This window comes from Ictidomys tridecemlineatus, chromosome 4 (assembly GCF_052094955.1).
Source record: "Ictidomys tridecemlineatus isolate mIctTri1 chromosome 4, mIctTri1.hap1, whole genome shotgun sequence".
Classification (NCBI taxonomy): Eukaryota; Metazoa; Chordata; class Mammalia; order Rodentia; family Sciuridae; genus Ictidomys; species Ictidomys tridecemlineatus.
In genome coordinates, this window is record NC_135480.1 from 127819621 (window position 1) to 127834567 (window position 14947).

Sequence of the window (14947 nt, forward strand, 5' to 3'; positions counted from 1 at the left end):
TTCATGTGTATTTGGTAGAGCTGACATATATTCCATTTTGAGGTGTGGGTACAGATAATCATAATATTCCTTTTCCTGGTCAGAGGCTCTTGTGACACAACCCAAGACAAGCCAGTAGGAATTATCCTTTGCACTTTTGCATATTGTTGAGAAGGAAAGTTTTCTCGGTTGAGTTGCAAGGATGAAAGTCTTTATAACAATGTAAAAATAATATGCCTGAGAATTAAACTAATAAGAAGGAAAGAAGAACAGACAGAAAGAGAGAGGGAGAGAGAGAAAGAGAGAACAAAACTATCGGTTCCCTGGATCCAGCAGGGTCTGGAGTTAGGATAATACTAGGCAGCTTTTTTAGTAGCATGGATTTCTAGTAGCCAATAAATTCTCTTTTCTGTTTAACTGGTTGGAGTTGGGTTTCCAATGAACATTATGTAGTTTCTTTTATGAAAACTGAATATGAAGCTTTGCTTGAATTTCCCTGAGGTCAACACACTCCCTCAGGAATCCAGTTTTCCTGTTTCCACTAATTCCCTTGAATTAAATTTCCACTTGGGAGAACATGAAAGTATCTCTCATCATTGCATACAAATGAGCATAACATACTCCACTGCATTATTTGATAAGTAGCATTGTGTTGAAATCCCTCAATTTGGTTTATTAAAGCTCATGTAAAATTCAATAAATGACAATGTGGTACAAAATGAACACTGGACTGAGTGTGAGTCCTAGGTCTAACACTCGATGACCTTATTCAAGCTGTGTGACATTGGATGGGACCTTAATCTTCTTCATGTTACTGCTTCCTCATTGGCAGAACATGGAAGTTAAGCTAACTAAGTATCCATCTATTTACCCAATCATTTCTAAAATGATTCATCATGAGATTACATTATTATTTATCACCTTTACAGTTTCTTTCAGCTCTCTTAATAGTTAATCAAATCATTTCCTTGCCTAGAAATGTTCAACTACCAACTTCATCAAAAGGCAACTATTTCCATGGTCTGTGTATCCATCCATCCATCCATCCATCCATCCATCCATCCATCCATCCATCCATCCATCCATCCATCCATCTATCTGCCCATCCATCCCTTAATTCATTCCATAAGCATTTATTGCATGGTATTACATGTTAGGCAATATGTTAAAAGACCTGGTTAATATACAGGAGAACATGTCACTCTAATATGCGACTCTAAGCCCACAGATTTATATATAACATATAAAGGGCATGTATAAGTGCCTTAATGGCATATATCACAGAGGTCTGATTTGGCTAGGGAGGGCAGTCAAAGGAAAGTCCTCCAAAGAGACAAACTAAACAGAGTGTTGGACCAAGGAGCTGGTTGGGGGTCATACAAACATGGCAATGGCAACAGTATGTTGGGTGCTACTCTGGGCCTGCCTTCTGGTAATGTGGTAGCGAATCCATCCGTTCATGTTTCCAAATTGCTTGGTGCTGAAAAACACCATTATTTCCTTGACAAAAAGGAATTGAGAAACATAAAAAAAAGTAGTGAGATCCCAAAGAAAGTATTTAGTTCCATAAAAGCTTATACATGAGACAATGCAAGAATTTTCAGAAGTGAAATGATTGGGCTATGAAAGTCTTAACCTAGTCACTGACTTAATCTATAGATATGGATTAACTGGAAGGGAACTGTAGGCATGTGATGTGTGACTGGATGATAGCTTACTGGGGGTGTGACATTGGGGTTTATATTTTGTCCTTGGTAAACAAAACTCTCTGCTGCTCATAGCAATGTCCTGAGCTGCTTTTCTTGGCTATGCCCTTCTGCCATGATGTTGTGCCTCACATCACTTTTGGGCCCAGAGCTATGGAGTCAGCCACCTAACGGCCTGAGATATCTGAAACCATGTGCCCCAAATAAACTTTTCCTCCTCTACATTGTTCTTGTCAGGTCTTTTGCTTGCAGTGACAAAACAGCTGACTAAAGCAGAAAGTGTCTGCTGAACTCAGATTTCACCATTTCTTATTTTGCCACCACTTCTTCCTGGGCAGCACCTCCAACTCCTTTAGCTGACACCTTGAGGAAGTCACTCAACTTCCCCGGGTCTCGATTTTCTCATCTATAAAACATGAGGTTTGGGTTATATATATGATATCTCAGATCTTATATTCAGCATTCTATGTTGATAAAAATATACCTGAGCTAGTGAGGAGAGGGAGGAGAAGCCATGAATCCTACAAAGCAGACTTGTGAGTATATTTAAAAAAAAAACAACACAAAAATCAACTTGCATTCATGGCACAACAAAATGTTGTAGGAATTGTAGCTATTGAAATGCAGGTTGGATGGAACCAAAAATAGCTAATGCACCCACAGTTAATGCAGGGAAACTGTGAGGAAGCGTTTCCTTGGCGATCGAGTTACTTAAAGGTAAAGTAACTAGGTTCGATCAAAGACTGGTTTCTCAATTTCTTCTCCTCTCTATGGGCTCTTCAATTGTAATTCAGTGTAAAGGGAAAAAATTGTCGACAAATACATTCCACTGAAAAACAAAGGTCATCCAAAAATATCAAGAAAAGGGCAGTCCGGTTAAATCCAAACAAGCAAGAGTCATAGGAGAGGCATACACAGTTCCTGTGTACCCTTGAATGCCTGCATGTGCCTCAGAACTACATCCACCCAAAGCTATTTCCTGTGGATCTCTCAAGCTCTAAAATAATTTGAGAGAAGCAATATCAGAATTAATAGGAATCTGACGTCTGTCAATCTGAATGTAAAGCCTTAGATTGCAACCCAAAGTCAGCTCTTTCTAGAGAAGGGAAAAGGACAATAGCTGCTATTTCTTACCATGCATAATCAATGCTGCAAGGGTTGCTAGGCAACAGCAGAAAGGCTGTCAAACATCCCCAAGTGCCTCCAATGGAAGAGAAGCAACCCGGCAGCCACTCCACAGAGGTGAGAGGCTGGGCAGTCCTGGAAGCTGTGTTCAGTTTGTTCATTTCTTTAAAAATCCCTTAATAGTAGTTAGGGCTAAACCATAGACAGTTTCCTCCCAGGCTCATTTAGCCTTTTGAATATGCTTTCATTTGGCCCAAAGCCATAAAAATGAACACAGTAAGCTGAAGAGAGGCAGCTCTGTGAAAGGTCCATAGGTTATTCTGAACTAGTTTACCCTGGAGCTTGTGGAAGATCCAACTTATCCCTTTCATGATTTCAGCCTCTGAGTTCCAGAAAGTTTAAATGGGTACCCTCTCTGAAGTGTGAAATTACTCTAGCTAACATAAGCAAAACCTCTAATTTCAACATTCACATTCAAGGTCATCAAGATAAGAATTCTTAGTTTTGTGAACATGAAATTAGAGTGAATTTTTAATCTGCAGGACCTATTTTCTTTCTATTTGAGATGACAGCTTCATTTGAATTTCAACAAGAAGACAAAGTAGCAGAGAGAAGTCAGGATTTGATAAAGGGTTGAGTCCTCCATCTCTCCCCTTTTAACCAGTGTTGTTTAAAGAGCAAACACTCATCATTGGTCACTAATTTGCAAAAAACTTATTTGGCAATCCAGAAGATATCTTGGAGTATGTGAAGATGAGGTCCTGGGTCTGGTTCAAGATGGGATTAGATTTGTCATTGGAATTTAACCAGAGAAGGGCCCCATGGACAGTAGTGATGGATGATATAATCAAAGAGAAGCAAGCAGTGGGCAAGAAAGTGAAATAGTCTTTTTTAAGGCCAGTTCAAGGTTAAATGTCGTCACAACCAGTTAACCCTGCCTTATTAGTGATTCAATCCCTAAAGTCATATTTTAGCATGTGTTCAGAAGGAAATAGAACATAGATTGAGGGTATCCTAGATTTTGCTACGCAAGACCCTCTCTTTAAGGGCATTGCAAAAAATATAGAGAAATAGGCACAGAATAAAAGATGGTACTAAGATGAAAGGCTATACCCACTGAGAAATGTGTTGGCTCTATAGCTGTATCTGGCTGAGGTCTCTCAGTTATTTCTATACTGTCATGTAGGATTCCTGAATCTTTCAGGATTTTCCCCAATTCACAGTCCCACCATAAAGTGAATTCAGGGTCAGAAGGCTTGACTTAGCTTCCTGGATAGCCTCTAAGTAGCAGTGCAGAACATGGGCCCAGAACATGTCTTCTGTTTCCTCCCCTAAACACACAGCTAGGCTAGGATTAGATGTTCCCTAAAATTCTTCCAACTGTAACATTTGATCAGTCTATGAATTTATAAAAATAGAGACACCTTTGGTCCCACTTCTCCAAAAGTGGGGGGAATAGAAGGAAAAAGCAAAAACTACAGATATAACACTGCCAAATGTTCTGAACATTTTGTGCTAAAAAAAGATAACAACGAAACTTTTTGAGTAAATCAAAGAAAGGAGGAAGTAATCGCAACAGCGGGAATTAAACATCTCTTGAACTCCCAATAGGATTCTTACTTTGACACCATCTACCCCATTTGACCTCGCATCTCTCTAGAATCTCACTTCCCCTTCCCTTTCACCTTTCTCAATCTTCCTGTTCATTTTCCTGTCTTGGGAGAGATGATGTTTGCTCGATTGATTTATTACCTCTAGAAGGGTTTGCCCTTTATTCACTGAAAAGTGTAGCTCTTAGGAGCCTTCTCTGAGAGTTTTGGAGCATCCTTCCAACATGTTAATTTCATTCAACAAGAAGAACAAATGTACAGTTTTTCTATTGCTAAATATACCAGTCGTGGAATATGCACCTGATTTTAAAGAAATGAAAAGTTTTCCTGGTGAAAACTAGTAAACAAACAAACAAATAAAACCCCATCATTGATACAAATGTTCCTTGTTTGGCAGAGATACAATACAACACACAACAACAACAACAACAACAACAAAACTAAACCATCTTATATTATACCAAGGAGTTAAGTTTTACTATGGTAGCCAAATCCATATCATTTAGCTCTTAATTCAATCTATAAATGCATGCTTCTTTTAAGTGCTTGGCATATGCTACCTAATACCTTAGTGAGGTTTTAAAAACTTTTTGATAATGCATATATAAGAGATCTGTTAAAGTTTTTTGTGCTATTTTTGTTAATCCTTGGATTTTACAAAGCTCAATGGATTTTTTTATCCCCTTTAATGATGTTATCTTATTGAATAATAAGGTCTTCTTTCTGAGTTTTTGGGGATGACTATGATGAAGGACTCTCAGACTTCTTTCCCATTACTAGAAACTGAATGTCTTCTGGCATGGTGGAATCCACAGGAGACATCACCCACCCCTTGATGAAATCAAGCCTGCACTTATAAAATCCTATGGCTTTGGAAGAATTCTATAGACAAGGTATAGTATGAAAGGAGAACTCAGTGGAACAGGCTGCCAGAAGTGAAGTCCTCCTCCCTTCCAGAATCTCCGACATACAACAAACTCAACTGAGCATGGCATAAGTTCCAAGAAAACTGGGGAGACAAGTTAGAGTCTCCAAGACTTCCTGACATCACTGATCTCCATCCAAAATTCTGGAAGCATGGAAAAGAATGGGTATCTCAGAGTTATTTAAGGCCTGTGGACTGGTTGGTTGCCCCTGAGCAGAACCACTAACAGTTGAATGTACCCCATTCTGACTGCCCATTTAGGTAAAGGAATTTGAACACATTCACCATAATAAGCATAAATGACTCTCGAATTGGCCACCAAAATATTAAAAAATAAAGAAAAAAACTTCCACACATCAGTGTGACCGTGGTGGATCAGGAGACATTTTGAAACGTTCTCTTACCTTCACTGCCACCAAGATCTTATCCTGCTCAGGACAGAGGTTATAGCATTCAGCTAGGAAAACTTTTCCAAAGGCTCCTTCACCTAGCTCCCTTTTCAGAACGATGTTATGTCGCTTGATGTGCTGAACAACTGTAAAACAAACACAGAATTTGGAATTATAGTGTGTTGAGGTGAAGACAGAGGGTGGGGACTCCAGGACACATCCTGTGAACTTGCAGACCCAAGATCCTCCCTCCTCCACATACTGTGAACCAAAGGGGAGCACATTGTCCACCTTCACAGCACACCCCAAAGACTGGCACAGGTTTTGTTGGCTACTTTCCAGAACCCAAACATTGTTTTTGATAAAATTAGATAACTAGCTGTTGGCTGCAAGATATGACTAATGAACTTTACAGACTGGGAAAAGGAAAAAAAAATGAAGAAAGAATTAACATTAACAGCAAGTCTTTTACAAGCCAGATTTGTTGGTCAAATATCCCCTGGGAAAGGCAGAGGGATCCCAGGAATCCCTCAGTTTTTATGAAGACAGACTCCTGAGGGAGATAGCCTCAGAGGACAAGAAAAAGTGCAGATCTATGCATTGCTAACAAAGACTTTGGCCTCACCCTAGTTCTAGTTTTCCAGTGAGGTAGCTCACTAGACCATGGTTGAACCTTGGTGACTACTTTTGTTTATACAAGAAATGATTCTCTAACGCCTGGCTTACTTAGCCCCTTTCTAAAATAATGTCCTGGCCTTGGCTCTCCATAGCTAAGAAGAGACAAAAATAGATGAATAAGAAGACAGGCTATTTTCCTTATGCTCTGGAGCTGGCCAAAGTCACTCATGCATATGCTTCATGGAGATCAAGGCAGGAGGCGGTCAAGTGTTCTTAATAAGCCCATTGGCTGCAAGGTGGAAACCAGAGAAAGGCAAAAGATAGGGCAGAGCTAATAAAGAAGCTCAAAAGGAGACTCTGTAGGCAAAACAATAGTACAAGCTTGAGCCTCTTTGCCCAGCACTTTGAAGGTTTAATCCCTTAGCTAGGGGATTCCCCCAGTCTGAATCTTTTTTGAACTCTTTGTCCCTAAATTGGTAGCACAGCTGGCCTTCTGTATCTTTCACTCTCACATCTGTGGATTAAACAAGTTTGTATAGAAAATATTTGGAAAAATAATAATTGTGTCTGTACTAAATATGTACAGACTTTTGTTTTCTTGTGATTCCTGAAATGATGCAGTATAGCAGCTATTTGTATAGCAATTATATTCTATTAGGTATCAAAAGTAATCTAGAGTTGATTTGAAGAATTGGGGAGGTTATACATAGATTATATACCAACACTATACCACTGTATATATGGAAATTGAGCATCCTGGATTTTGGTATCAGAGGGGGCTTCTGGAACTAATCTCACATAAATACCCAGGGAAGACTATTTTTTAAAAAAGATTGTGCTGGGTAGAGTGGCACATGCCTGTAATCCCAGAAACTCAGGAGGCTGAAAGAGGAGGATCACAAGTTTGAGGCCAGTCTCAGCAATTTAGTGAGATCCTCAACAACTTAGCAAGACCCTGTCTGAAAATAAAAAATAAAAAGGGCTTGAGATACAGATAAAGTGTCTCTGGATTCAATCTCTAGTAGCTATGTACAGATAGAGAAAGATCATGATCTTCTCTAGAGTATGGAATTGGAAGCCAACAATGTTGTCTTAGCTCATTCTCACAACCCTGTGAACCCTTCTTTGTGTTTTATAAATGGGGAATAAGTCTGTAGGAACTTCAAGTATTCTTGGTCTGGCAATGGGGATCTTGGATTTGATCCCAAATCTATCTGAATTCAGAGTCCACTTTTTTCCTATACCACAAAGTCTCTTTTTAAATTTAAAATTGTGGTAAACATAACAAGGATTTGATGTATATAAGAAATAAAGGTAAAAATAATTTCTCTGCTTCCCTTCTGCCTCCCTTAACCGTTAAGGTCTAGCTGAGGTTATAACTCCCTTAGAGAACATTCTGGGACAACCCTGATGGTCTAAGACCTCATTCCTAAACTCATCTCCTCACTGCCTAGGCTTGGTGACATTTCCACATTTATAAGTTCCCTGAGTTTCTGAGTGGGCCTGGTCTACCTCCTGAACCCTTATACATCTTAGGTGCTCAGGACAAAGTACAGCTTTAGTATGGTGGTGTACTTTGATAACTTTTCTTTAAAAGTATTTTCTTCTTGATTTTGAACTATAATTTTAAAAACAAAAATATGTAAAGCACTCTGCACTTTAAAGAATAATAAAATGAGTACCTATGAATCCAGCATCCATTTAGGAAACAGATTATCATTAAAGGTTGAGCATTCCTTATAAAAAATGCAAGAAACCAAAAATGTTTTGGATTTTAGATATTTTTGGATTTTGGAATATTTGCATATACATAATGAGATATCTTGGAAATAGGACCCAAATATAAACATGAAATTCACGGATTATTTTATACTTCTTATATCTATAGCCTGAAGGTGATTGTATACAATATGTTTAGTGTGCAGAAGGACAGGTGAGGAATTATTCTCTTGTGGTATCATGTTGGTGCTCAAAAACTTGGATTTTAAGCATTTTGGATTTGGAATTTTTGGACTAGAGATGTTCAATCTATAGCACCTAAGAAGCACCACTGCCTCACTGGGTTCTTTCTTTATGTAACTAATTTCTTCCTTGTCTTCCAGGGAGATCACTACCTTAATTTTGTATTAATCATTTTCTTTATTATTTTGTTTCTAATGCTATGTATCCTATATTCCCTAGTAAAAGATTATTCAGTCTCACCTGTTTCAGAACCTACATCAATGGACTCAAGGTACATATATTCCAGATCTCCCATCTTTCATATAACCATGTCGCTGAGATTGAGTTACTGTGTGTGTGTGTGTGTGTGTGTGTGTGTGTGTGTGTGTGTGTGGCAGTAATTCTTTCCCTTTTATTACTTTAAAATGTTCTGTGGGAGGACTGTACCTTCATATATTTATCCATTCTAAATTGATGGATAACCTAGTCTTTTTAAGATACAACTTTATTTAAAGTTCAAGGGGTTATTAAAGTTTGGCTTTAATGGGATTTCTTCCCCTTGATAATTTGAGTGGTTTTGATCCATAAATGCTTGAGCCTCGGGAACTCAGGGTGATGAAACCAAAAGGTCTTTTTATGAGCAACTATATTAATGGATATGGGAATGAATATTAATTTCTCATGTTTCAGTAGCAACACCTGAATTTAAGAGTAGAGAAATGCGTTAATTAGGAAGAGTGCCCATATCAAGACCCAAATGTGATTTCTGCAGAGAATTAGCTGCCCTATTTAAATCTAATATTTAACTCCATGGCTGTCACATGTTCATTGGGAATTAAATTGCCACTTGATTTACTTTACACTATAACCAGGCCAAGGCAAGTATTTAACCAGTTTTGCATTTGATTTAGACACTTTTTTTCTTTTAATATTCTAATCAGAAGAAAAAGATGGTGGAAATAAATTTTTAAAGACACAATTAATTTCATCATTTTGAAAGCCACAATTGATGAGACCAGTTTCCCACGTTGACCTTGAAAGCAGAAAATGGACCTCTTCTTTAGGAAATGGGTTATTTGCATTTTTTTTTGCCTTTGTTGTGGTTTGGGTTTTAAATTATCTGAACAATGTTCATTTGCGGATGTATTATCTCTATACAGAATAAATTTCTCTCTCATAAGACTGGAAGCCACTTAGGGACACAGGTAAAGATTTTTATTTGTACTTGTATTACTGGCAGGGCCCAACAATGCTTTGCATACAGTTTGTGTTATATAAATATTTCTGAAAAATATGTTTGAGGATAATAAACACAGACAGATACTGCTTCACTATATTATCTCAGCCCTATGGGGTATGTAGGTAGCACATGCCCATTCTCTGAGGTGTCAGGAATGGGGAGAACAGCTAATCTGGAGCTTCCATATTCCTGAACTAAGGATTTCTCCCCATTCTCCTCCATGAGAGCATCAGGACCTATCCACACCTGCCTCACTTCCTCTTTCTGTTAAACAGTACAGGAAGTCCCTCCTCACCCAACCTTTCACCCCAACAGTGCTCTTACTTGTGCCAGACAAGGTTCAAATCTTCTCCTCTCTTGGAAACTCCTCCAGGGTGCCCCCTTGGGCTCATCACTTGCCATAATACAAATGCCTTATCTCAAACTTTCATTAAACTTTCTTTTGCCTCTACTAGTCAAATGAAAACCTGGCTGTGTCTGGCACCCATACCTACCCTGTATGGCTCTTCAGAGGAAGGCATCCCACCTGTTATCTGGGTTTTGTCAGCACGGCATGCCTGTTTCACCATGACTGCTCTCCCTTCTGCCAGGGGCCCAGCTATCCTGCAACATGTCTTAGGGAGCCATCAGCCGGCACCTCTCTGCCCCTCATGCTGACATCCTGGTGATGCCCCTCACCCACCTGTGTCACTCTTTCCGTCTTTGCCCTGCTGCTGTCTTCCTTCTCAGGATCCAGAAACAGAGAGATGGAGTAACTTGCCTAAGCTACAGACTCGTAGGGCCACCCTTTATTCTCTGTCTTTCAATAGAGGAGCTCAGAGGCCACAGGTACTGGAAGGTTTGGTTTGGTTGTTTGGCATTAAGCTGACTTTTTCTGGGAGCAAGACTGTCTTCATCAAGGAAGCGGTGCACTTATTGCTGTGGGTAATAAGCTTGCCCACTGTGTGCAAGCTCCTTAGATCACTGTATACTCGTACTTTGAATATAACTGTCTTAAAGGTCTATGCAAACATTTTGATTCATTTCATCACATATATTTGGAGTGAGGTGAATCTAAGGATTCCACAATAAATAAGACAACATTTTTACATGCTTCTTTTCTCTTAGATCAGTCAATTTCCTGTTCTTCACTTTGGAGACTTGATATGCTTCTCTATTCTCCTCCATGAGAGCATCAGGACCTATCCACACCTGCCTCACTTCCTGATTTTTGAGCAAAATCACCTCATTCTCAACATGAATTATAAATAAATTATAATAAATTGTAATTATAAATAAATAAATAATTCCAATAAAATCTACCACAATGGCTTCCTGTATTTGGAGGAATATTCAAAACAATAGTTAATTTTTAAAAAAAGGTTTAAAGAAAATGTTTTTCTGAAATTCACTCTACCCTTCCCCTCATCCTTAAAAGGAGGTATCAATAAGAGTTGTGGGAAATACGCCTTCCTTTGTGTACTGTTGGGGTATCTTTTATTGATGGAATTTTCTAGAATGGAAATATGGTGCCCTTGATCATCTGCAAAAAGAATGGATCCAATTTCTGGTTTTGTATTAATATCACATTAGAGCCACTGAAAAATACATTGTGTCACAAAGTAGCTGTAGCAGTTTCTGGAAATGTTCACAGTTTTGGATTATTTGAATAAGATTTTGGTATAGAATTCTCCCAGAAGTAAATATTTTACATATATACACAGGAAATAGATAACTTACTAATCCATATCCACATCCATTACTACAAAATCTAAAATTAACAGAAATATAAATAACTTATCCACTTAAGGTTTCAGGAGGTATTTCCTCCCCGTTTCCTCAGTAATGGGGTCTATAGAAATCCTTGGGCCAGTGGACACCTCCTGCTCAGCACATGAACATTCAATAGAACATTTATTGAGTACCTAATATATGCCAAGTTCTAAGTGATCTGAAGTCTGGAGTGGGAAGATGAAACTCAGCATACCCTCAAAGGGTATTTTTAGGAAATCTGGAAATTCCTATTTCTCTGTATTCTTCAGGGAAGGTGGACTTAACAGTCCCATTTTATAGGACTGAACACTGTGATGGGAAGAGAACTTGAATGTCCCGGAGATGGACTCCTTCACATGTGACAGATAAGAGTGAGGTTCTTCATGGCGAGATGACCTCTCTAGGACAATGTAGCTACAGGGTAACAAGCTAGAATTCAGTCCCCAGCCTCTCAGAACAACCCGTGGACCATGTAATTCAGGCTCAAAACTGGGTCTAACAGCAAGGTTCCCATCACCAAAGTGAAAACAGGGATTTCATTTAGTTAATATCTTTTCAGCTAGAAATACTGAAACTTTCATGGTAAGCATTTGATCAAGTACCTCATAATAAAAATTTCACTTGAAAAATGTTGATATAAACATAAAATGTAAGTTGAAAAGCAAAATGTAATAGTTAAATACTTTGAAAGGTGCTGGAACTAGAGTTAAAAAATTTAGACAGTATAATGAATTGAGCAAAATCATCCACCAAAAATAAATAAATTTGTGTGAAAGATAAAAACTATAGTTTTGAATTTCATCTACATTTTTTCTTAAGAGATACATTGGTAGTAAATGGAAAATAAATATTATTAAGACCCACAGACACAAAACATGCTAAGACAAGATCAGGCCATATATTCATAAATAATACTAATGATGAAAATAGGACATATAATAACATTAAGCCATTCTTAAGCACTTTAAATTTTAAAAAGGAGAAAAAAAATCCCAATGTGCATTACCATCAATTAATTTTCATATCCCATTGAATGAGGTCAATGGCCACATTTATTTTACAGATGACACCACAATTAATTGACTTACATGCGGTCACAGAGCAATCCACTTATTTATCCTTTTCCAAGTACTATTTCCAATGAAACAAGGAAATAGGGAGGGAAGAGACACCTAACATGAGCCGATTGCTATTATGGGCCAGATGATGTGCTGAGAGATTTACAAGAGTTATTGATCTCCATAGCAATCTGGTAGGGTGTTCTTATCTCAATTTTCAAATTTAAGAAAAAAATATTAAATGAGCTAACTAACTCATTCAGGATTCCACAATTAATAATAGGCAAGGCTTGAATTCTATTCACCACCATGCTCTGTCTGTCCTTAGCCTTCTTGTGAAAAACTGAAAGAGAAAGTATGTAAGCTTTACTCTGTTTACTTAGGAAATCATGGGTCCATTTTTGTCAGTTTAGTTCCACAAGCTACTATTAGGCACTTACTAAAAATACCTGGGCAATTTTCTAGGGCCTGGGCAAGGGAAGGGTAAAATAACATTTATCCTCAAGGAACTCAAGGCCTAAAAGGGCAGAGAAACTCATGTAGATATACTCATCATATCCTTCCCTTTTGCTTTATTCACAAAAGATTTCTGGTACTTTATAATACATGAAGAAAATACAAACTTAAATAACAAGCAAGATAAAGTAGACTAGAAAGCTAAGACAAGTTATTAAGCAGAGATGCGAACATACAGGCTTCAGGGTCCCAAATGGATATTAATCTTCAGTGATAATTTGACTCTAAGGTTCCTGACTAACAAAGCCAAAGGGCAAACACAATAATTTACAAAATTTAGGCTACCCCAAAGCATAACCTCCTTCTGAGAAGTCAGAGTCCTCAAGACAGTTTGTCATGATTTAGGGACAAATCAAAAGAATTTTTCACAGGGGATTGGCACAAGGTCAACATCCTCAACAAGTCTTTAGAGTAAGTAGTGAGATTCCTAAGTGTTTATCTCATGGCAGAGCTCAGCACTTGTCACAAAAAGCCATCCTCAGCCAAAGCATTGTGCAGGGAGTCCATAGCTCTTGGCATCATAATGGAATAAAAATAAATGCCTCTGGGCATACTCAAGGGCCCTTTGGGCATGCAATTGATGAATGCATGCAATTTCCCTGAACCCACTGCTGGGCCTAGAACACATTAGGCAATCAAAACTATTTAATGAATAAATAATAACATGAACATGTAAAAATAGGTAAGTTATTGAACAGAGAAAAGAATGGTGGGAAACAGAGTATTTAGGGTAGGAGAAGAAAAAGAGCAAGGATGAGAAGGAAGAAAAGACCAAAGAGTACCAAAGAAAAAGTGATTTGTCTTGGTTTTTCCTCAAGAAGCACAGAGGGCAATATACTGTAAGGGGAGAATGGGAGAATGGGACTGGATCTTGGAGGCCGTGAACATTTCAAAGTAATTTAGGCAAGTTATGGCACAAATAAATAGAGACTCTTGGACAAATGACTTCATTGCTCTATGCCTCCATTTCTTCATCTTTAATGATGGATTTGGGGTAAATAACATCTGGGGTCTGCTCCAACACATACATCACACATTTCATAGTATGAGTCCATAATGCTCTCTCTCTCTCTCTCTCTCTCTCTCTCTCTCTCTCTCCCTCCCTCCCTCCTTCCCTCTCTCTCTCTCTCTCTCTCTCTCATACACACACACACACACACACACACACACACACACTCACACAACAAATCATTATAAAGATCATTCTGGCTGCGGTACTCCTGGGGGAGGGAAGTGAGTTGTGGCTACATATCTAATTCTCACAGAGGTTCCTGCTGATCTGAGGATGGGTCCCCTCCAGTTACCCATCCATGCCATTTATATGTATTTTTGCTTCACTCACAAAAGATTTAAGATACATTAAAGCTGAGGGTGAGTTCTGCCCAGTTACCCCAACCATCATTCCACTTCAGCCCCTTTTCCATCAAAGGTTCATAGCTCAGTGTGACTGATTATTCTCAGAGGTGGGGTTCATACTCAGGAAAGCTGGGATCAAGTTGTGATTTCAAAGAAAGAAGAGGATGTCTTCAAGAACTAATTCTCAGAGAATAACTATGAGGAAGAACAAGACAGGAGACCAAAATTGAACAAACTGGAATCAGGAGAAGCGTTAAGGATGATGCTGAGGAGAGTAGAAGGGGGATTGCTGTGGGTGAAGTAGTGATGCAGTGGGGGTGTAAATGGAGACTATTTTTGCGGCAACTTTTGGAGTAGGGGAGAGGGCACACGCAGGCAGAGATAGCATGGTGACTCCGGAGGATGGAGGCTGGGGGGAGATTTTGAAGTTTGAAGATAAGCTAAGAGCAAGACAAAAGGTGAGCAATTAAATATGCCCTCAAAAGGAAGGAAGGAGGGAAAGAAGGGAAGGAAGGAGAGAAGGAAGGAAGAGGGAGGAAAGGAGAAAGAGAAAATAACTGGTGGGGGAGATTCCTAGGCAAGTACAAAGTGCAGTGGAATGGGGAATGCAGACAACTTCTGTAACAGAAGGGAGATTTTAAGTAACCCACCCTCTAAGAGCCTCAACCTTGATTCTCATCACAACATTGAAGGAGAAAGTGGATCTGCAGGGATTCCCAAGGAGCTTATTAA

At 38.7% G+C, this 14947-nt stretch overlaps 1 protein-coding gene across 7 annotated transcripts in view; it reads right to left on the reverse strand.

Moving 5' to 3' along the window:
* Nucleotides 1-14947, reverse strand: part of Ntrk2 (neurotrophic receptor tyrosine kinase 2) — a 355622-nt gene that overhangs the window by 81792 nt on the left and 258883 nt on the right. For all 7 annotated transcript variants that reach the window (XM_078047396.1, XM_040285611.2, XM_040285612.2 and 4 more), the window contains one exon: nt 5750-5880. In XM_078047396.1, the coding sequence (XP_077903522.1) occupies nt 5750-5880 (131 nt within the window). The remainder of the gene's footprint in view (nt 1-5749; nt 5881-14947) is intronic.